Source organism: Neovison vison, chromosome 2, assembly GCF_020171115.1.
Source record: "Neovison vison isolate M4711 chromosome 2, ASM_NN_V1, whole genome shotgun sequence".
In the NCBI taxonomy this organism is placed as follows: Eukaryota; Metazoa; Chordata; class Mammalia; order Carnivora; family Mustelidae; genus Neogale; species Neogale vison.
Genome location: NC_058092.1, coordinates 27346583 through 27369107, shown reverse-complemented (window position 1 = coordinate 27369107; position 22525 = coordinate 27346583). Strand labels below are relative to the sequence as shown.

General features: G+C 49.8%; 2 protein-coding genes across 3 annotated transcripts in view; both read left to right on the top strand.

The window, feature by feature from the left end:
• CLSPN (claspin) overlaps positions 1 to 3682 on the top strand; it is a 33096-nt gene extending 29414 nt beyond the window's left edge. The window contains exons 21-25 of the mRNA XM_044237788.1: positions 111 to 238; positions 778 to 880; positions 1456 to 1538; positions 1787 to 1948; positions 2259 to 3682. Coding sequence (XP_044093723.1) covers positions 111 to 238; positions 778 to 880; positions 1456 to 1538; positions 1787 to 1948; positions 2259 to 2369 — 587 coding nt within the window. The 3' untranslated portion in view covers positions 2370 to 3682. The remainder of the gene's footprint in view (positions 1 to 110; positions 239 to 777; positions 881 to 1455; positions 1539 to 1786; positions 1949 to 2258) is intronic.
• A 13969-nt stretch (positions 3683 to 17651) lies between these two features.
• On the top strand, positions 17652 to 22187 carry C2H1orf216 (chromosome 2 C1orf216 homolog). 2 transcript variants are annotated; one of them, XM_044236362.1, is made up of 3 exons: positions 17652 to 17685; positions 19867 to 20560; positions 21092 to 22187. In XM_044236362.1, the coding sequence occupies exon 2, from the start codon at positions 19872 to 19874 to the stop codon at positions 20556 to 20558; it is 687 nt and encodes a 228-aa protein (XP_044092297.1). In that variant the 5' UTR covers positions 17652 to 17685; positions 19867 to 19871; the 3' UTR covers positions 20559 to 20560; positions 21092 to 22187. The 2 variants fall into 2 exon arrangements, with proteins under 2 accessions (XP_044092297.1, XP_044092296.1); XM_044236361.1 differs by having other exon boundaries at positions 19867 to 22187.
• The last annotated feature ends 338 nt before the right edge of the window (positions 22188 to 22525 follow it).

Sequence of the window (22525 nt, the reverse complement as noted above, 5' to 3'; positions counted from 1 at the left end):
TTAGTGAGTGGGGAAAGGTTGTGTCGATGTATGAGGAACAATGAGTACCTTGTGTCTGTCCCAGCACCTTCTCCTAGGAGAATGCTGACAACCTTGACTCTTTGCTTTAGATGATGCTTCCCAGATGGACTTGTTCCACAGAGACTCTGATGATGATCAGATCGAAGAGCAGCTTGACGAGACAGAAGCCCGTTGGAGGAAGGAGCGAATTGAACGAGAGCAGTGGCTTCGGGACCAGGTAGAAAATCCGCACGAAAGTCCTCTGTTCTGGGGCGCCTGAGTAGCTCAGTGGGTTAAAGCCTCTGCCTTCAGCTCAGGTCATGATCCCAGGGTCCTGGGATTGAGCCCCACTTCGGACTCCCTGCTCGGCGGGGGGTCTGCTTCCCCCGCCTCTCTCTCTGCTTACCTTTCCGCCTACTTGTGATCTGTCAAATAAATAAATAAAATCTTAAAAAAAAAAAAAAAGTCCTCTGTTCTGTCCCTAGTTTATGAATAAGAGAGGACCTACTCACCTCACTTGTCAGGATAGTCTCAAAACCTTGGGCAACTTATTGCTGTCCCTTTTAATCCAGTTTTCTTTTGCGCTTTGAGAAGATGACCATGAGCGGTTCAATTCATGTTTGTCCAGTACCGATTTTTTTTTTTTTTTGTCTACAGCAACAAAGGTTGCAAAAAGGAAAGCAAATGATATCCCAGGTACCTTAGCTTCCCAGTCCAGGCTCTGCTATCTATTTGGCGGCAGGGTAGACTTCTGTTAATGCTGATTTTTATTTTCAGGCACAGCAGGGAAAAATTGCAGCTGAAGAAGAAGACATTGGGGAAGACAGTCAGTTTATGATGCTAGCCAAGAAGGTTACAGCCAAAGCACTACAGAAAAATGGTGAGCTACTGGCCGTCCTCGGGTTCCAGCCCCCTGGATTGTTTGTGCTGGAGCCTTAAAGTGACTCCAGCCTTAGGGACTCTTGTGGCTTAGGCATGGGCCTGTGCCTAACATTGTCTTAAAGAGGCCTTCCAAGATAGGAAAGGATAGTGTTCTTGGATCTTAGACTATTGGGCAGTGGACATTGTACTTGTGAGTATATGTAGCTGGTTTGACTTCATCTTCTAAGGCCTCTCAGAGTAAGAATTCTGCCTTCTTTATTTAGTTGCCCAGGATTGTGTTAGAGGTGGACTTTGAACCCAGATGTATCTAATTCCAGAATGAGGCTCTAAAACACTATTCTATACTCTTACCATGCTTGTTTTTGCTTATTACTGTCAGCTATTTATCAATGTTCAAGTTGGTTGTCTGTCTTCCTGCTGCTCCTTACTATAGTTTCAAGTCACTGTTATAAAATAATCTAAGTTCTTAAGCTTTAGTTTACTGGTCTAGTTACAGGCTTCTTTACTTGTTTAGATTTAAAGGTAATTCTATCAGCTTTGCCCAGAACAAGCCTCTCTGTCTTGTCTTTTCAGCCAATCGCACTGTGGTTATGCAAGAACCAAAGTCTTTACTCAGAAATCCTTTTGAATCCATCAGTCCGGAAAGTGCCCACCAGGTTGGTTGGGAGTTCATGATCTGCAAGGTTCTACAGGCCCAGATCAGGCTAAGGGAGTACTCTGTCATTAGCAGAGGGAGGTGGCTGCAGGAAATGGAAGTAGATGTCAAAGGAGTCTGCTCTTTCTTTTCTACTTGAGTGGGGTAGGAATATGTCCCCTCAAGACAAGGGGGAGGCAGGGAGGGACTGGCTTCTAGTTCTTCCCTTGGCACTTGGGATCTGATGCCAACCGACTCTTCTCTCTTTAGCCGAAGACAGGCTCACTGCTAAACCAGCCCAAAGCTGTGCTTCAGAAACTGGCTGCCCTCTCTGACCTGAACCCCAGTGCACCCCGAAATTTAAGAAACTTTGTCTTCCATACACTTTCTCCTACCAAGGCTGAGGCAGCGAAGGAATCGTCTAAGGCTCAGGTAGGGAATTTGAGAACTGATTTGGTGGCTGTCCAGAGCGAGATTGATGGATGATTGATTTTTAAGTAAAAAAATATAGATATTTCTAGCTTAAAGGCTTACACTGTGGTGTTAATCTTGTACTCCCCAATGAAACAGAAGAGGACTGCTACCCGCAGTAGGTCATCAGCTTTGAAACTTTCCCAGAAAGTTTATATTTCTCTTTTTCCTAAACATCCATGATTTAACTCTGCGTTCCTTAAGAGCTAATGGAAGGTAAGGACTTGTATGAGGGTCTTGAGCTGGTCCTGACTCTTTCTGTGCTCTCTAGGTAAGGAGAAGAACTCCATCTTTAATGACATCCCCTTCACCTAAGCGCCTCAAAACAGACGATAGCACTTCAGGATTGAAGCAAAGCATCTTCAGATACTTGGAAAGCTAACATCATCAAGGGTGCTGGCACCTTTGCTGAGACTGCTTTGAGAAGTTCCTCGTGTTGAAGATTGGAATTGGAATTGGAATTGATGCTCACATAGATGATCTCCACTCCCCTCCCTCCTTTGTAATCAGCGCATTAAGATTACAGACAGAGATTCCAATTCTTTCCACTGCATCGCTCTGGACATCTTTTTCCTTTCCTACTATTATTTCCTGGGTTGGCCACTAATCTTAATTCTGCAGTGTTTACAACATTAACCCATGGCTGCTTGGGTGAAGGCTCACTTCTTCCATTGTATATTTGGCATTTTAGCCTAGCAGACTCTTAGGTTGATAGCTCTTTGTGAAATGGGTGGTTGGAGGAGGAGGAGGAGGAGGAAAAAGTTTGGCATTACGGAAAATTCCAGAAAACAGGGAATGTTGATACCAGAAGGAATCCTTCACACCCTAAGATGTGCCCCACAGTGACCTGGACTCAGTGAAAGAGAACTTCTTGGAGGACCTTGGAACCCGCTGATGGGCTGTTATATTTATCTTGCCCCTTCCGTTTTCCCGTATGCCTCTTCCCAAGGCAGCCTCAACTTGCCAATTAACTTTTGCTTCCCTTATGGTAAGGACGCAAATCGGTACCTAAGTCAGAAAGACGTTGACCCTTGTTTTCTGGATTATGAGGATGAAGGTAAAGGGTTGCACACACCCGGTGTCAGTCCACATTACCCCATGGGACAGAGAGAGCTCTCTCCTCCAGGAGCTACATTCTCAACATGGAACAGTGTTGCTCAAGGACCTCCCTTCTCATCCTGGCAAAAGACATATAACCATTATTTATTGCACAAAACGGGGTTTGTTTATTATATTACTCTGACCAGAGGACAACACTTCATTGCTATTTAGAGAGAAAACCACTATCAAGTTTATAATCAAAATATTGTTGAAGAGAATGGTCCCCCACTCCCAATTTTCCCTGAACAATCATGAGGCTCTCAATTCTAGACAGATTTTTTTCATCCTCCTCAAAACTGAGTGTCACTGCTACTTTGGAGAAACATTCCATGTGAATATGGCGGTTTCACTGTCAGGAACTGGACTTAAGAAATTGGATGAATTGTGCCAGTTTGTTACAGGCAGATGGGGAACACCAATTTAATTGCTGGAGTTAGGGCATAGGTTTTCTACAGTTGTTTCTAATATACAAGATGCTGACCTTGAACGTGTATATTTGTAATCTTGTAATGGGGAAAATGTATATAAAGATGTTTTAATATGTATGTAGCATTTCAATAAAACTCAATGCCTGAAGGCAGGGTTTGCCCTCCAGATTGGGTGCTTGTTCTTAGGTCAGTGCCCGTTTTATGCTCAGAAGCATTGTTTTCAGGCCTCTTCCCTCCCAGGGGAGCCCCCTGGGTCTAAAGAGAGGAAGGCCCTTGGAGTTGCCCCTCCTGGCCTCTCTGCTCTAACTCCCGAAGTGGTTTGGGTTCAAGGCAGGTGAGGAGAATTTATACAAATGGTACCTGGGGTTATAGCTCTTTGATTGGCAGCCTGAGGTCCAAGGTGAGGGTTAATTCACCCACCCCCCAGCCTTCTAAACAGGGCCCCAGGCAGGCAGCCTTCGCCATGCAAAAGAGCTGGGAAGGCGGGCCAGCTATTTCACCCCTCTTGCTTTCCAGACCCTTTTTGGAGGGAAAAAAGAAGAGGGTTGGAATTGATCACTGAGGATAAGAAAAGCAGTGCGAAAGATGGCCAGGGAGCCGGTGGTTTCTGTCCTAGGTTCTGGAAAGAAAGCACTCTTTGGAGAAAGCAAAGTTGGGTCTTCAGCTCTGGATCACTTTTTCCCCATACGGGTCTAGCTGTCATAGGGGAAGCCAAGCCTTGACCTTGCTAACAGGATTGGAGAGTTGCCTCCAGACCCAGAGGCCTGTGCGCCAAACACTGAGCCATCACCTTCAGGGATGTACTCATGAATCAGGCCCCAGGGCCCTCTGCAACGACGGCTCCTGCTGGGACTCCTCCCTGGAGGTGAAAGAGCCCGGGTGTCTGAGAGAGATATGTTCAGTGTTGGCCCTCTCCCCTCCTGGTTCTACACAGTGGGGTAGGACACATGGTTTTACTTCATGCGAACAGGTCTCTGATCTTAATTCGGCCCACAGTTGTACAAACTACACACCGTTCCAGGGCTAGTGCGTAAAGCATCAGATTCTGTTCACCAAAGCGCCATGGGGACAAGCCGCTCAGCCCTCTTGCAATCCCTCATCTCAACTGCTTCTCCACAAACTGCCCTTTGAGAATTTCTAATGGTCCGGACTGGACATCCGTGGTCTTTATGTCCTGTACTTGTTTAATAACTCCTGGGGTTTCCTGTCTTGACTTGTTCACCTAAGGCTAGGGGAGCATATTTCTGGGAGGAGTGTCACGCTATCATCACATCATACTCGAGACAGCATTCTGTCTTCTACCTTGTATTCTTTTTTTTTTTTTCTTTTCATAAAGACTTCATTTTTAAGTAATCTCTACACCCACTGTGGGGCTTGAACTTACAACCCTAAGATCAGGAGTAGCTTCCTCTACTGAGTCAGGCGCCCCTCTCCTTATTCCTTGACTTGCAGCCTGGAATGTACTGCTGCCTAGTAAAGGTTGAATGAAAAAAAACACACCTTTCAGAGCCTCCGTTTATAGCTATAAAATGAGGATCGTCATTCATGTCTGTCTCGGAGTGTAAGGTGTAAGGTGTAAGGTGTCTGTGAGGTGTAAGTTGGAAAATGAACGTGAATGCATTATGTCAAGTGTTTCTCTACAAGCGTAAGAAATCACCACTGTCTCAACTGTATCACATTTTGTGGACAGCTTCTTAAAAGGCCCGTTGTCTCATAGGCATCTCAAATGTGTGATGTTAAAAAGCATCTTAAAAATGTGATCTTCCCGGGGCGCCTGGGTGGCTCAGTGGGTTAAAGCCTCTGCCTTAGGCTCAGGTCATGATCCCGGGGTCCTGGGATCGAGCCCCGCATCAGGCTCTCTGCTCAGCCGGGAGCCTGCTTCCCCCTCTCTCTCTGCCTCTCTCTCTGCCTGTCTCTCTGCCTACTTGTGATCTCCGTCTGTCAAATAAATAAAATCTTAAAAAAAAAAAAAATGTGATCTTCCCCATGGCACCTGGCTGGCTCAGTCAGTGGAGTGAGCAACTCTTGATCTTGGGGTCGTGAACTCAAGCCTCATGTTGGGCCCAGAGCTTTTTATTTTATTATTTTTTTAAGATTTTATTCATTTATTTGACAGAGAGATCACAAGTAGGCAAAGCAGCAGGCAGAGAGAGAGGAAGGGAAGCAGGCCTCCAGCAGAGCAGAGAGCCCAATGCAGGGCTCGATCCCAGGACCTGGGGATCATGACCTGAGCCGAAGGCAGCAGCTTAACCCACTGAGCCACCCAGGTGCCCTTAAGTATTTCTTTTATATTTTAAGCCCAATGCGGGGCTTGAACTCACAGCCCTGAGATCAAGACCTGAGCTGAGATCATGAATTAGATGCTTAACCAGCTGAGCCACCAAGGGGCCCCAAATATTTTATTTTTAAATAACCTCTACACCTAACATGGGGCTTGAACTCACAACCCCAGGATCAAGAGTCGCCCACTATACCCACTGAGTCTCCAGGTGCTTCTGTAAGGGCATGGACCCCTCCTTCCTTACTTCCATAATCAAACACTCTTAGACCTGTTATTTTGACTTCTACATTGCAATTAGCTGTCTTGCCATTCCATAGCCAGTGCCCTAATCCAAGTTTCCTTAATTTCCTGCCAGCGGTCTGTGGCAGCCTCCTGAGCTCTCCTCTCCTAAAATATTTTAGCTCGCCTTCCATCTAATCTATGTACAGCAGCCAGAGGGTGACCTTTGTATAAACATAAACTGGAGAATGCCACTCCCTCATATGAAACCTTTCAGTGCCTTGAGTGCCTGGATGACTCAGTTGGTTAAGTGCCTGCCTTCAGCTCAGGTCATGATCTCAGGGTCCTGGGATCAAGTCCCAAATAGGCTTGCTGCTCAATAGGGAGCTACTTCTCCCTCTCCCTTTGCTGCTCCCCCCATTTGTGTTTGCTCTCTCTTTGTCAAATAAATAAAATCTCTAAAAAAAAAAAAAATAAAGATTCTCTCCTCCCTCTGCCCCCCCCCAAAAAATAAAAAATAAAACCTTTCATTGTTTCCATTGCACTCGAAGTTCAAACTCCTCATGGCCTACAAGGCCCTTCATTATATAGCTCTGCCTCCCAACCTGTCCACTCTCCTTCCACATTACACTTAACCTCAGAGCCTTCCAAAGTGTTCTTCCCTTTTCCTGGCATGCCTTCCTCTCCATCCTCCTTTTTTGTCTGGCTAGTGTATAATTCTCCAGATGTTAGCTTAAATTGAACCACCGAGAAGCCTTCGATTACCGTCACTTTCTTAATGTGCTTACCTCTGTTAGTTTCCTTTTTATTGCATCTTTTATCACAATTAAAAAAAAAAACAAAACCATTTTATTTATTTACTTGAAAGAGAGAGAGAGAGCACAGAGGGAGAGGGAGAAGCAGACCCCCGCTGAGCAGGAAGCCCGAGGCAGGACTTAATCCCAGGACTCTGAGATCATGACCTGAGCCGAAGGCAGACACTCAACTGACTGAGCCACCCAGGCACCCCCTTTTGTCACGGTTGCCACCTTAAATGTTTGTGTAGGTCTGTCTCCCCTGTTAGACTAAATTCTGTAAAAGCAGAGACCATATCTGTTCTGTTAAAAAATATAAAGAAAGGGGCCCCTGGCTGGCTCAGTCCATAGAGTATGTGATTCTTGATCTCAGGGTTGTGAGTTTGAGCCCAATGTTGGGTATAGAAATTGCTTAAAAAAAAAAAAAATCTTAAAAAAAAAAATGTTAAAAAGTGGCAGGGGGGTGGGAGGTTGGGGTACCAGGTGGTGGGTATTATAGAGGGCACGGCTTGCATGGAGCACTGGGTGTGGTGAAAAAATAATGAATACTGTTTTTCTGAAAATAAATAAATTGGAAATAAAAAAAGAATGAAAAAAAAATGCTAAAAAAAAAAGAAGGAAAAAGCATAGGTGTCACCATACCTAGCACATAGAATCATTCAATCTTCCTGAGCAAAGACTGATTTAAAGCCTAGAAGAGCTAATGGGGAGAAGCTTGGAGCTGAACTGCTTATAAAGTAGCTTCCTAGTGTGGGATAGAATATTGGTGGTGACTGAAGCCTTAAATACTTATTCTGCAACTTACAAGGGGCATGACCTTGAATAAGTCATTCTCTGAACTTCTTTCCTCAACTGGAAATGAGGCCTGTGTGAAATGACTGGGTTTAGCTCACAGGGTTGTGTTGGGATCAGAGGCACAAATTAATCTGAAATGATAGACAGAAGAGGCCACACTGATGGCTACTAGCCCGCTGCTGAGGACAGGCTGGGGGTCAGGCTTCATAGGATTCTGGCTGAGTGGGGAGGAGAAACCAAACCTAGCCAGAGCCAGCAGCCCATGGCCCGTGAGCTGGTCGTGCGCTGGGACCTGTGGGAGGGGTCGGGATGAGCGCTGGCCGTGTACCCGGACTCTCGCAGCAAGCTGAGGAGATCAGCATGACTTTGTGGATGGTTGGGGTCACCTCTGTACCTTTGGAGACCCCGGCACCAGACCTCTATCCCTAGTAGCTGTGTCATCTGTCTGTACTATCCACGTCCTTCCCGTCCCCTCTTTTTGTCCTCTCTTCTCTCACCTTAAAGGTTTTCATTTTCAGTGTATTGATCTAGTTCTTCCCTGTGGTGGGATACATAATGGGAAAAGGGGGTTTGAAGTAGCTCAGCCTCAGGGTGTTTGGAAGAAACTCTGGGGCTGAACGCCTGGGTTCTTTCCCTTTATTTTCGAAAGCACCATGGGCTGGTATTCTTGATGGCTGGTGGGTGAGGCATGTGGGGGTGAAGGGGAGGCCCCCAGTTCTCGACTTGGGGAATCACAGGGCCGAGTCTAAGGGGTGGAAAATGCTAGGGAAGGGTTGGGAGTGAGTCATGGTGTACGTTTTTCAGCCCCTGTCTTTCTCTCAGAGGCTGATGGAAGGAAAAAAGCCAACTGCCCACCCCTCTCTTTGTTTGTCTTGTCTAATTTAACTTATGTTATTTATCAAAAAGACAGGTTATTTGGAAAGCCAGATGGACCCAGGCAAAAATCATCTGGGTTTTCCAAACGTGAAAAATTAGGTTCTGGGGGCCCAGGAGGAAAGGCGTGTGTGGTGTATGTGCATACATGTGAATGTGTGTGTGTGTGTGTGTGTGGTTGGGAGGGGTGAGGAATATTGAGAGTATTTTATGTCTCTCTGCAGTCAGACCCAGAAGTTGCTTGATATCCAAGCTTCCTCCCGACACACATACATGCCTCTTTTTCCTTCAAGTTCTTTATGATTAGAATCTAAATGAGAAAACTAAATCTTTATGTTGGTGACAGGGAGACTTAACTGGCCAAAGATGAGAACGGGTCAGGGCTATAATGGAACAGAGGCTGACAGGTTCCTCTATCTGTCCAGCCCTCACTCCCTACAGTTGGGTTATGAGAGCTACAGAGTACAGAGAGGTTTTTGGAGCAGAAACCTCCACCTAAGGGTGCTTGGGTGGCTTAGTCGTTAAGCGTCTCGCTTTGGCTCAGGTCATGATTCCAGGGTTCTGGAATCGAGTCCTACACGGGGCTCCCTGCTTGGCGGGAAGCCTACTTCTCCCTCTCCCACTGTGTCTCTCTCTGTCAAATAAGTAAATAAAATCTTTTTAAAAAGAAGTAGAAAAAAGAAACCTCCTCCTCTTGTCCCATCAGGGCTCTCCCCAAATGATCATGCAGTTAAGGAAGTTAGGTATCGGAGGTAGAACTCACCGTTTCGTGGATTTTCTAGTGACCAGATGACCCAAGAGCAGCAGGGTTGAAGAGTGGTCTGTCCCTTTAACCAGAGAAGAAGCAAGTTCTGTAGTTACAACCAGGAGTTTTTATTTCTTTTTAAGATTTCTATTTGTCAGAGAGAGAGAGAGCATAAGCAGGGGAACAGCAGGCAGAGGGAAAAGCAGACTCTGTTGAGCAGGGAGCCTGACACGGGATTCGATGCCAGGACCCTGGGATCATGACTTGAGCTGAAAGGGGACGCTTAAACGACTGAGCCACCCAGGTGCCCCACAATCAGGAATTTTTAAAGCTCGTGCTTCTGTAGAAAGGAATGAAAGCCAGAGGCCGTGGAGGCACGACTCTTGGCTATGATCTAGGAAATATTCTGGCTAAAAGCAGAGAGAAAAGTCACCTCTCTCCATACAGGCACGCGCATACACAGAACAGAGCCGACACCCCTTTGGGCCCCGAAAGAACTGTGAGAGCAGCAACAGCACTTGTCCCATTGTGTCATTTTTTAAAGTGTCATTGCAAGGCAAAAGCCACTTAGTAACTTCATCTCACGTGACTAATCTACGTTAATACCAGCCACACAGATGTGAGGATTAAATAAGAAAAACATTGGTAAAGTGTCTCCCTCCAGACCTGGCATACAGTAAATCCCAGTGAGTGTTTGTTGAATGAATGGATCCACGAGTTCGAGCATTAAGACTCCCTTAACCATTTCCCAAGATCAGTTGCTTGAATAACAGATTTGGAGGCTGCCCCCATTGAGCCTGGAGCCCGAGGTGGGATCGAACCACGCTGCTCCTGTAACACACGTTTGATGAGTATCTGTGGGGTAAGGGGTAGACGGGAATGTGCTGTCCCATCCACTTCCAGGAAGACCTTGTTGGCCCAGTTTTGGGGAACACTTTCTGCAGACAGCTTTCAGTGCTCAGCCCCTTGAAGGACTGCCTTTGCAGCAGAGAACCCCTTGCCTGAGGTCATGCCCCTTTCCAGCATGGCCTGCATGCAGTGACAGGAGTATGAAGGGCTGGCCATTTCTGCTCATTTGGGGACAAATTAGAAGGACCATCCAAACTTTAGAGTTCCCTGAGGTGTTGACTGAGGCCGTCGGGGGCCTGAATGGCGGTTGGGCTTCTGTCCCCTCTCTTCCACAGATGTTGATCCTAAGGGCACTTCTTTTTTTCTTTTTTTAAGATTTTATTTATTTATTTGACAGACAAGAGATCACAAGTGGGCAGAGAAGCAGGCAGAGAGGGAAGAGGAACCAGGCTCCCTGCTGAGCAGAGAGCCTGATGCAGGACTCGATCCCAATACCCTGGGAACACGACCTGAGCCCAAGGCAGAGGCTTTAACCCACTGAACGACCCAGGCACCCCTCAAGGGCACTTTTTAACTCCATATGCTAAACTGCCTCAGCATCTGCTTCCTGGGGTTTGCTGGTCCTGGTGGCCAAGGCTTTAGAACAGAAAAGGAAACAGACTTTGCAGTTTCTAGGAAGTTTCCAGCATTGGAGGTGTTGAGACTGTCTTTTTGCCCACCAGAGGGCAGCAGCAGCATAGCAACCTGCCCTCCTGGGCTCAGAGAAGGGGGCTGGGGGACTTCTCCCTCTGACTTCCCACCATTAATGTTCAGTATTAGGCAGGATCACCTTCCTTCATGCATCTACCCTCCTGTCTCAGGGAAGAAAACTTTTTTGGAACTTTCAAGGCCTTAATTTTTGTCAGTCTCAAACCACCCCCTTCCTGTCCCAGTACCAAAAGCCAATCTGTTTTCCTACTGCAACTCCCTTCCCCCTCCTGAGCTGGGCAACTTCCTTGCCCAGGATCTCCAATCTCTACGCATTTAACACCCACATAGATTTGTTTTCTGTGTGACAGGGTAATTATGAGCTTGGGGCCAGGAGGCCCAGGGGCCAGTCTGAGGATGGTCACTTCAATCTGGTTCTCCTTGTTCTGCTAACATTATTGATTTTTAGTTTTATTTATTATTATGTTGTTGTTGTTGTTTTCTTTTCTTTTTTTTTTTTAAATCTGGCTCTGGTGACATGAGGTGTGGAGGCTAGGAAGCAAAAACAAATTTATTTTTGTCACAATTCAGCTTCTCGAAACCTCCTACCCACCCAACATTTTTTTAAATATATATTTATTTTTTAATTTTAAGTACAATCTGCCCCCAATGTGGGGTTTGAACTCGTGACCCCAAGATCAAGAGTTGCATGCTCTACCTTCAATCAGGTGCCCCCTCAAAAAAAAAAAAATATATATATATATATATATATATATATATATATATTTTAATCTACTGGTTTTAGCATCTCTACTTACCTGTCTTCCTTCTCTCCTCTAATTCCCAACATTCTCCCTAAGATTGTTTTTAAGAATCAGAGGCAGATGTGGCTGGAGAATGGGGGTTAGAAGTGTGGACAACAAATAGGATACCTTCTGTTAGCAAGCCTTTACTGTATGCCCTTTTTCTGCAGGCCATCTCCAGGCTGAACTCCAAACCCTGCTTTTTTGGGCAGCCCTTCCCCTGGAGCAGTCCTGAGAAGGGTCAAGCTATGTGCCTTTTTTTTTCCTGCCTCAGTTTCTCTGGCTGTGAAATGGGTTTGAGAAAAACCTGACCAGGAAGATTTTAGAGAGAGTGAGGTTGAGAGTGGGTGGAGCGAGTTCAGAGAGCAAGCCCGCCTGACCTGCAGGCTACTCAAGGCATCCTTTACCTTGTCACGCACTCTACTTGCTGGCCAGGAAGAGGAAGGGCTGCCTGGAGGCAACGCATTACAAGTGGGAGGGGGCGCTCCGAGCTGCTTCATTGCCTCCGGAATCAGCTGAGGTCAAGGGCGATTTGTGGGACCACGTTCCCCCCCCCCGCCTGTTTTTTCTGTGTGTGCCAGGAGAATGAATAAATCATTGTTCGGGGGTGGGATGCAGCTGCCGGGCTCCTCCCCTCGGCACATGCCCCGACTCCCGCTCCTCTATTGAGGGCTGCTGGAGCAGAGCGGTTTATACACCCAGCTCCCCAAATCCTATTGAGGCCTCCCCTTCTGCACGAGCCACCGGCTCCAAGCCCATTCAGCTAGGCCCTTTGTGCTGGGGGTTAAGTGGTTACATGTGGGGGGCACCCAGAAAGGACCTGTCAGACCCTGAAAGGCTGTGCTGATACCGTGCCCTCCTACTGATGAATGGGGTGGGTGGAGGAGAGGTGGGCGGCCAGAGGGTGCGGAGGGGGAGGGCGCATGGGGATTACGGAGCCCAAGGAGGCAGCTGGTAGGAAGGGGGTGGGACAGGCAGCACTGCCTTCTCCCCGTCCTCCTTCCCATCAGCTTCTCTAGCCCGCTCCCTCTGTTGTGGACTCCAGCATTTCCCACAGCCTTGGGACCTCGGATTTGCCTTTCTGGTCTCACGGTGGGAGAGGTGTTTGGAAGGGACCATTTACCACTTAGGTACATTAAGAGAAAGAATCTACACTACCGTTCATTCCCCCAACAGCTCCAAAACACCCCTCAGTTTCTCCTTGCCCCTTTCGGGGGAAGCAGGGGTGGTGAGTGGAGGGATGCATCTCCTAGCGCATTTGTGACTGTGCCCCATCCCAGCTTTAAAAGCTTCCTGGGAGCTCCTCAGGAGCCATTTAGGGTGGAGGGTTCCAGCAGAAGACGAGATCTCGGTCTGGATATACTGCATAGATTTTGTTTGGGAGAAAAAAAAAAAAAAGATTCCAAGACTTAGGGGGAAAAAAAAGATTTAAAACTTCTGATTTGAGGATGCCTGGGTGGCTCAGTGGGTTAAAGCCTCTGCCTTCAGCTCAGGTCATGATCTCAGGCTCCTGGGATAGAGTCCCGCATAGGGCTCTCTGCTCAGCGGGGAGCCTGCTTCCCCGCCCACCCCCCACTTGTGATTTCTCTCTCTGTGTGTCACATAAATAAATAAAATCTTAAAACAACAACAACAACAACTTCTGATTTGAGGAGCACCTGGGTGGCTCAGTGGGTTAAAGCCTCTGCCAGGGTCCTGGGATGGAGCCCTGCATCAGCAGGAAGCCTGCTTCCCTTCCTCTCTCTCTGCCTGCCTCTCTGCCTACTTGTGATCTCTGTCCAATAAATAAAATCTTAAAAACAAACAAACAAACAAACAAAAAACAACTTCTGATTTGTTGTTGATGATGGCGCTCCCCTCATTTTACAGCTGAGAAAACAGCCCTATTGGGGGTGGGGAATGGACATGTCTTTTTTTTGGGGGGGGGGGGGGATGGACATGTCTTACCTAAAGTGATCGCACAGCAATTTCTTGAGAGAAGAGAGCGACACTTTACCTTTAAAGGGCAGCGGAGAAATGGATGAACAAAACAACTAGGTCATCAGCTCTGTAGGCCTTCTTTCCCAGGATGAGCTAATTCTGGGGGATGATTTTCCTTCTCATCGGCCTTAAGGACTCTCTGGGACACCAGAGGTCTTCCAGGGCTGTGTCTGGTGCTGGGAGTCCAAGGAACCATGTTCACAATTACAGTGTTATTTAACCATGTTCCAGGCACAGTACCGTTATTTAATCTGGAAAGTCTGAAATGCTTTGCTTTGCCTAAGTTCCCAAAGCCCTGTGGGGAACCTGGCAGATGCCGTGAGCTCAAGGAAAGAGAAGAAAGTGGGTAGCAATAGAGTTGGCCCTCCAGGGGCTCAACTGTGCTTTGGTCTGATGAGGAAGCTTTGGGGGCGTGCTCAGGTTTTCTCTGCTGCCCACAGGATGAGGCTCAGGCTCCTTGAAATGGTGGGTGGTCAAGGCCTTTCACAGCCGGGCAACTTCACCCTCTAGCCTCATCTCCTACCTTCATTTCCTCTCAAGTCCCAGTCACCTGGGCCACAGTCTGAGCATACACACAGCATATAATCTCCTTGGCCTTCCCCCACTTTCTCTTGGGGAACTTCTATTCATCCTTTCAAGCCTGGCTCAAATATCCTCTCTGGGACGCCAGAGAGTTCCTTACCCTCTTTTGTACTCATTACTTTTGCCTCGTAGCTCTGTCGTAGGACCTGCCACCCTGTACGGCCCACTTTTTTCTATTTCCCTTTCTAAACAGGGAGTCGCACAAGGCCCCCACCAGTCCCCATTCTGCCCTGAATCCCCAACAAAGCCTGGGACCCAAGGTGAGCCCTCTGCTGGGTGTGAGGGAGTGAGGGAAGGGACAGGAAGGGGCAAAGTCTTTGAGGCTGAAACACCTTGATCCTACCCCCCACCCCTTTCTTCCTGGGAGTACTGATGCTGAGAAGTGCTCCACCTGAAGAGGAACTCATGTCTGTCCTATTTCCTGGGGTAGAAATGCCTCTCCTTTCCCTTGTCTCCTCTCCTGATACTCTAGGCCCCAGGGACCTGGGTCTGGCTACTCACTGCTAGCCTCTCCTAGTTCTGACATCTGTCTGTCTGCCAGGACATCTGTCTCCTGTCCCGGGCTGGCCTAGTCGGACTGCTACTGGCCCTCTCTGATTCCTATGTCCCTGCCAATTACATCCCTGAAATCTATGCAGGTAGGTGGATGCTTGCTTTACCGCTCTACCTGGAATGACTGGTTCCTTGGCATTCTAACTGGAATCTTCCGGTGAATGAACCACAGATATCATATATCTGCTTTTCTGTGATCATGTGGGCATGGATACCCCTGCCTTCCTGGGGTTTTCTGTTCTCAAGGCTCCGGGCTTTTGAAAATTATGGCATGCCCAGGACCACTGTCTGAACACTCACTGCACTGATTAGCCAGGGCTGAAAGATCCCACACAACTTTGCCCTTGACTAAGAGAAGAGAGGCTGCAATCTAACGCCCTTGGAATTCCTGTGCCTTCTCCCAGATGATGCTGTTGAGAAACAACTAGCTTAACAGGACAATGGAGAAAGCGATTGATTATGCAGCTACCCCAGGTGGTGGGCTGCCCCGCAGAGCACCGTAGAGGCTCCAAGTCAACCATCAGCATAGAATTGGGATCTGGAGCCAGAATACATAGTAAGAGGCAGAGGTAGGCATAGCACGTTTTGCGATTGCACGTGACACTTTCTCCAAGACTTTGCTTCCTGTCTCCGCCATTCTAACCTCTACAGGTCAGGAGATTTCGGAGTCTGGGGAGGAATGTCTCACTCCTCTCCAGAGGGAACAGTATGATGATTCCACTGCATCTCAAAGGAGGTCACCATGTAAGCTGGGTTGATAATGGCTACCGTGGGGAGACAGAGTTGCTCCTCCTTAATGATGGCTGAGAGGTATATGAGAAGAACCCTTGGGTCACCACCTTGTGACCTTGTGTTAATCAGGATTTTTTGATTGCCGGTGAAGGAAATTCCACTCAAGTTAGGCTTGGCAACATAGGGGCCTTATTGGAAGATAGAGAAAGGCCTCAGGAAGCAGGGACCGGAACCTCGCCAGGACTTCCGTCTTTTGTCTCTGCTTCCGTGCACGAGCATCATTTTCTCCTGCCATAAACTGACTCCCACTTGGCACGCAATGTGATTGCCGCAGCCCTGTTCATCCATCTTCCCTGCTTTGCCTTCCTTTTATTTCAGAAAGTCCCAGAGAAGGATGCTAACTCCCCTGGAGTGGCTCCCATTTGGCCCACACAGTTAGATCTGGGAGAGATGGAGTCCACAGGAGCGGGGTGTAAGGGGAGGAGAAGCTCTGGACCCACAGAACCACTAACTATCTGACACAGCTGTAGGGCGCAGGAAGATCGGCAGAACTCGAGACCACACGGGCTCAGGGTGACTTTAGGAGGATCTGGGTCACGTCATTCAATCACTTGGCTAAAGGCAAGAGGAACTTGCAGTGGGTAAGGGAAAAAGGGAGACTAGTTAGTGCCTGATGTAGCAATGGGGCTGAGGTCTTAAAAAATAGCAAAAGATGGGAGGGGGAAGCAGAAAGAGATGAGGAAAAGACAAGAGTATTTTTAAATGTATTTGATTCAAAGATAAATTCATATCAGTTTTATTATTTTTTAAGATTTTATTTATTTATTTGACACAGAGACACACAGCGAGAGAGGGAACAGAGGCAGTCGGAGTGGGAGAAGCAGACTCCCTGCGGAGCAGGGCCCATGGGGGGCTTGGTCCCAGGGACCCTGGGATCATGACCTGAGCCGAAGGCAACCTCTGCTTAACGACTGAGCCACCCAGGAGCCCAGTTTTATTTTGTTTTTAATGGGGGAAGAACGTGAAGAAGGTTGTAGCCAGTTGCTTGCTTTACTCGGGGAAGTGAGGGGTATGGAAGGGATCTCCTAGAATCTCATGTGGGTGTCCTGAAGGCTCAGTTTGTCCCAGTCTCCTTTCTAGGGCTGCCTTAGGCAAGAAGTTAAATTTAAGAAGTGGTAACTTCCCTAACACCAGCCAGTGCTTTCTTATCATTAGAGTCAGAATCAGCTCCCAATCCATTCTCTCTTATTGCAAACCGAGGCCCACTCCTTCACATTTCATCCTAGAAGGCAGGGAGTGAGGGGGTCAGGCTTTAGTAAGCAGGAACTGAGAAGAGCTCACTGCACAGACACCATGGAGAGGTTCTCTGCCCCTGCAGAGAGGAAGGTGCCAGGGCTTAGGTGCAGGACAGGAGGCCCAACCCTGTCCCGGAGCAGATTTTCTTTCTTCTCTTAAAACATAGCTTTCATTAAGTGACTTTCATGAAATAAGCACAAAGTAAATATGTCATTTCAAACTGCGATAGATTCTATGAAGGAAAGGAACGAAGTGCCCTGGGATAATATAAAAGGGGAAACAAATCTGGTCTAGAAGGTCAGAGAAGGTTTATCCGAGAAGAGAGCTGAAACATGAGTAAGTCGAGAATGAGAACAGAGTTTCAGGTACAGGGAACAGTGTGTGCAGAAGTCGTGTGGCAGAAAGGGTCGTGAGGCCTAACTGCAGAGATGGAGGGCGGAGGATGAAGCTGGGTAGGTAGACAGGACAGGTGACTCAGAACCCTGTGGCTGCTGCCTTCGGGATTTACCCTGAAAAAGGGAAGCCATTTGAAAGGCTTTAAGCAGGAGGCAGGTGACATGATCAGATTTTCATTTTGAAAATGTCACTGTATTTGCAGTGACGCAAAGCGATCCGAGCGACCCAGTGGATGCAGTTAGAAGATAAACCCCTCACCCGGCAAGCCTCGGTCGAGGCTGCAGGAGGCGGGGAGTCGGTTCGGGCACTCGGGCTGCGGGAGCCGCCAGCTCGGCAGAACCCCCGAACCGGCCCACGTGGGCCCGGCCGCCCCGCCCCGCCGCGCTGACGCCGCCCGACTCCGGAGTCCGGGCCTGGGGCTTGGCCGCGCCGCGCGGGAACCCCACACCCCACGCCCGGCCCGCGGGGCCGCCCAGGTCAGGCCGAGGGACGCCCCTCCTCACCCCTCCCCGCCCCGAGGGACGAGATCCTGCCACCGGGTCCGCGGGAGCAGAGCCACCGCGCTGGGGCGGGCGCGTCCAGGCCGTGAGTCGGGAGGGGAGGGGAGGGGTGGCGAGGGGAGGGGTGCCGGTCCAGGTCTGGGGGGCGGGGGGAGGAGGGGGGGGTGTCGCAGCCTCCGACTGGCTGCCTCCTATGGGGAGCTTAGGGAAGGATGGTCTCTATCCTCTGTTTCCTGGGGAGGTCCTGTCCCTCAGAGCTAGGCAGGAAGGGAGGCCGTCTCCCCGACCCTTACTGAGACAAGCGCCGCCCCCTCCACCCCATCCCGCGACCCCGGCCGACTTGCAGATTAGCTTAGGGGGAAGCCTGATGCCGGGGTGTCTGGGTTCCCATTTCACCATCTCAGAGAACCCCGGGAGCCTCAGTGCCTCAACCACCGCATCTCTGCTTGCCTTGTGGCCCCGCCCAGCTTAGGAAAAAGAGAAAACATTTGGCCCCGAGGAGGATCTTCAAGACAGCTTAGAGGGATGGGAGCATATAGGTCACTAAGGGACTCCGGGACTTTTGCCCACTACTGGATGTAGGGAGGGTCCCTGCTACCTACAAATACCTCTTAAGTGCGTGCTGTATTTCCACTATCCCTTGCTCTCGCCGATCCTCTACTTTTCCTAATCCTAGCAATATGCGGTCAGTAGAATCCTCTTGTTGATTCAAACCCTAATTTTGGTAGACGTGGTTAGTGGCCAGGGAGGAATGCTGTGATGGGCCCTCCCTCTGGGGCCTCAGGATGGAGCGAGCTAGGGCTGGGGCACGCAGGAGATCAGAATTGCAGAGGGAAGGGGGCAAGGTCAGGAGAGAAGCTTGTCAGTGGGGTGTGGGCGCAGAGCATGGAGGCGCTCCCTGGGGCAGAGGAGGGAACTGAAGCCAGCTCTTCCAGCCCTGGGCAGCCAGCAGTAACCTCCTGCTACTGCTGGCTCCCTCTTTCTGAGCACAGACAGCCCACTGCAGTCCCCCTCCTGCGTTCACTCCCTCAGCATCTGTGTATTGTGACACCGCTTAGTGCCAGGCTGAGCGCTGGCTCCAGGGATAGGACAGAGGAGATACAGAAGAACTCCAGAATTAGTCACGTACAAGTTGCTAGCACAAGATAGTCCAAAAACAAAACAAACCCCCAAATGACTGCATAGAAACATTTACTGACTATCAACTCCGTTCCAGGGACAAGGAACAAATACGGATGAAACAGTGTATACCAGTGCAGTTGGGGACCCAGGGAAGACCTGGTTAACTGTGCTTATTGATGTTTGCTGGGGTAGGCAGGGGGAGGTTATCAGGAAGACCTCATCGAGGAGGAGAGTTGAGAGCTGGGAAGTGAGAGCTGGGTTTGGGGTTTGCTCAGAAAGGAATTTGCTGGGAGAACAGAGGAGCATAGAGGTGAGGGGAAGGGGAGGGTGTGTGTGTTGGGGAAGGGGATTGTGTGAAGTGAATGGTGGCATATTTTGAGGTTTCTGAGCAGTTTGGGGGTGGTGAGAGGGCCAGAGTGGAAGAGGCCAGTCTGGAGGGGTGAGCAGGGGCCAGCTGAAGCACAACCTTGTGGGCCATGTGGAGGTTCAGCAGTTTAGAGAGGGCACCCAGGGCTGTGACAAGTCAAGTTTACTTTTTTAACTGGAGGCAGGGAGATCAGTGAGAAGGCTATGGCCATCTGTATTCCAGGGAAGAAATGGCCTGAATAGGCACAGGGTTTCATGAGGAAGATTTGTCAGCATATGGTGGCCAGTGAGATGGGGGAGGGAAGCTGGCGAGGAGTCGGGGCTGCTTGCAGGTTTCTGGCTGGAGTGACTGAATAGGTAGTGGGCCATTTCGCAGAGCACACTGGGGAGGGAGAGCTGGTTTGGACGTGTAGAATTCGGGGGGCCTGTGGTTGGTGGCAGAGTTGGACAGCAGTCGGATCTGGGCTGGAGACACCTCTGAGAGTCACCAACACCTGACGGTTCTTGAAGCTACAGCAGAGGATGTGGTCCTTTGGGGAGGCAGTCATAGAGTGACCTAGACAGGCATAGAGAAGACAGGCTGCCTCAGAGGGCTGAGAAAACCCTAGGCGGGAAGGACACTGAGTTAACAGAGAGGGAGGAGGAGAACCACAGAGGGAAAGGGACTGAGACTGCCTTGCCCCGGCCACTAGGTTGCCATGACTTGGGACACGCCCCCCACCACCACCCCTGGAACACCTGTCCTGCTCTAACTCATTCTTCTGCTTCCTGTTTACAGACCAAATGTTCACCATCCAGCCAGGGCTAGCTGAGGGGGGCCAGTTCCCAGGGGGCCCACCGGGAGTATGTCAGGCAGAGTTCCAACCAGACAGCAACTCTAACTTCATGGCAAGTGCCAAAGACGCCAATGAGAATTGGCATGGGATGCCTGGCCATGTGGAGCCCATACCGATGAGGAGCTCCTCTGAGTTGCCCTCTGACAACCAGGCCTTCCAGGACCCCGGACTCCCTAAGGGGGAGGTGCGCAGCCCCCCAGAAGGGGCAGAAATCCCCGGAGCTAAGCTTGAGAAGCTGGGCGGCGCCAACGCGGTCCCCTCCCCGCTGGAGGACAACAGCTATGCCAGCAGCTCTCCAAGCACTGATGGCTCCAGCAGCAGTCCTGAGCCGGCCTGTGGGACCCCCCGAGGCCTGGGCCCTGCAGATCCCCTTCTGCCCTCGGTGGCCCGGGCTGTGCAGCAGCTACAGGCCCAGGAGCGCTACAAAGAGCAGGAGAAGGAGAAGCACCATGCGCACCTAGTGATGTACCGCCGGCTGACCCTGCTGCAGTGGATACGGGGCCTGCAGCACCAGCTGGTGGACCAGCAGGCCCGCCTGCAGGAGAGCTTCGACACCATCCTGGACAACCGGAAGGAGCTGATCCGCCGTCTCCAACAGAGGGCGGCCCCCTCTGGGCCCCAGGAGCAGGGCTAAGGGTGTGTCTCTGCTGGGGTGCAGGGGTGTATGTCCAGATTTGTGCGCATGTGTGTGCTTGTGCTCAAGGAAGTACGTGCTTATTTGCTGGTATGAGCTCAGGCAAGCAAATGTGAGTGTGTGCGCCGACCTGCAGGCAGATGAGTCCAGGCATGGACCTGTGTGTACACGCCAGCTAACTTGGGTGCAGGCCTCTATGTGTGAACATTGGGTGTGTGGAACATGTAGAGGAGACGGAGTAAGTGTGTGTATGTGTGCATGAACAGGTATCCAGCAATGTGCGTATGTGTGCACGAGGGAGGATATATATACAGAAGGTATGTGTGCATATGCGTGAGTTTGAGGTTGTGGGAGGTGTATATGAATGTGTCTTTGTGTGTGCAGGTGCAGGCATGGGAAGTGTGTATCAGGGGCACGTGTATTTGCAGGCAGACTCACAAACAGGCGTATGCAAATACATACCCAGCAGTTTATGTGGGGGTATCCACACCCTGTGTTACCCAATGCCAACCCTAGCCTTCTTTCCTCTGCAGGGTCCCATTGCTCTGGAGAGAGGGCTAGCCTGCAGTATTTATCTGAGGGTTGTGGCTGATCCAGTCCCCTGAGATTTCCCAGGCCGGCTCTCCACCTTCTCCCCATCCCTCCTCTCAGTCTGCTAAGGCTATTGTCCCTGATGGTGGATTTGCCCTGGGAAGTATGGTGGCCGCTTTGGCCTGCCATGGCTTTTTGGCCACAGTTCTGCCAGGACACCTGGGGCACCTGGTAGAGAATTAGTGTGAGGGAGGGGAGCCGGGGGGGGGTGATCAACACTGTGGCAGGGATGGAGGCAGGTGGGATCAGAGAAGAAGATAAAGGACTGTCTCACTTGAACTCTGCCTTGGGGCACATGGGAGATGGGGATGGGGGAGAAGAGAGTGCAGAACCCTGTGAAGAAAAGGAGAAAGGGAATTCTAAAATATCACTTTGAAACAAAGCACACTTCTCCACGGCAAAGGAGCTGTTGCAGACCATATTGATTTAAGCTTCTGATGAAAGTGAATGTGTGCTTATTCGCTTGCAAGGAATGGACAAGGTGTTCCAAGACTGCTGCGGAAAAAAAAAAAATCTCACTTTGTTCTCTGTGCCTCTACTTGCTGTGCCTCTCTGGCTTTAGCGACACTGGATGTTAAATTAGGTTGGTCTGATTTCCTGAAATCAGGCTGTCTGGGCCCAGAGGAGCCATAGTCGGCTTTCCAGGAGGAGCAGGGGGTGATGTCAGCCTATAACCCTGTCTGTCACTGCATGGTCCTTTTGTTGGGGGTTGACAGGCTCCAGCCGAGGCTCCATGACATGGAGAGTGGGTGAATTCTGGGGAGAACCAAGAACTACAGGAGCCAAGCTCTCTGCTTTGCTTTTGGGAGCCATTAGGATACAATGTCTTGGTGGGTGAGCAGTGGCATGATACCAAGTCTCCCTCTCTTCAAAATGGGGGTGCTCTTCCTTTCTCTAAAGTGTTCCATTCCTGACAGGTGGGTGGGTGAAGGGCATAGGAAGTAAGGTTGAAGTGACTTTTGTGTCTAGCCCTTGCATGTTGAGTATGAACCAGGCCTCTGGGCCAAGCCCAGGAATAAACTGGGGCAGAGAAATGCATTTCTTGAGTTTGTGTTTCTATTCTACCCATTGTCTGGTGGTCTCTTTTCCACACCGTGTGAGCTGCCCTTTTGAGCAGAGTTCTGGGCTGGGAGCTAGGGGACAGATGGGGAGAAAGTCACTGGGGAGGAGAAATTCAACCTGCTGTGGCTCTTGGGGGTGACAAGAAGTTCTCCCTGGGGGCCTCTTGGTCTGAGGGGGGAGACTTGGCCACAGCCCGAGAGCCTTGTATAGGATTGTCCTTGTCCTAAGGCACCTTTGGACCTGAAGGTGGGAGGTGGTAGGCATTGATGGTAAGGGATACATATGCTTCCTCCCTCCCTACCCCCACACTTCTA

Excerpts from the sequence above, each read along its gene's own strand:
- C2H1orf216 (XM_044236362.1), top strand. The coding sequence starts at position 19,872 with ATGTTCACCATCCAGCCAGGGCTAGCTGAGGGGGGCCAGTTCCCAGGG.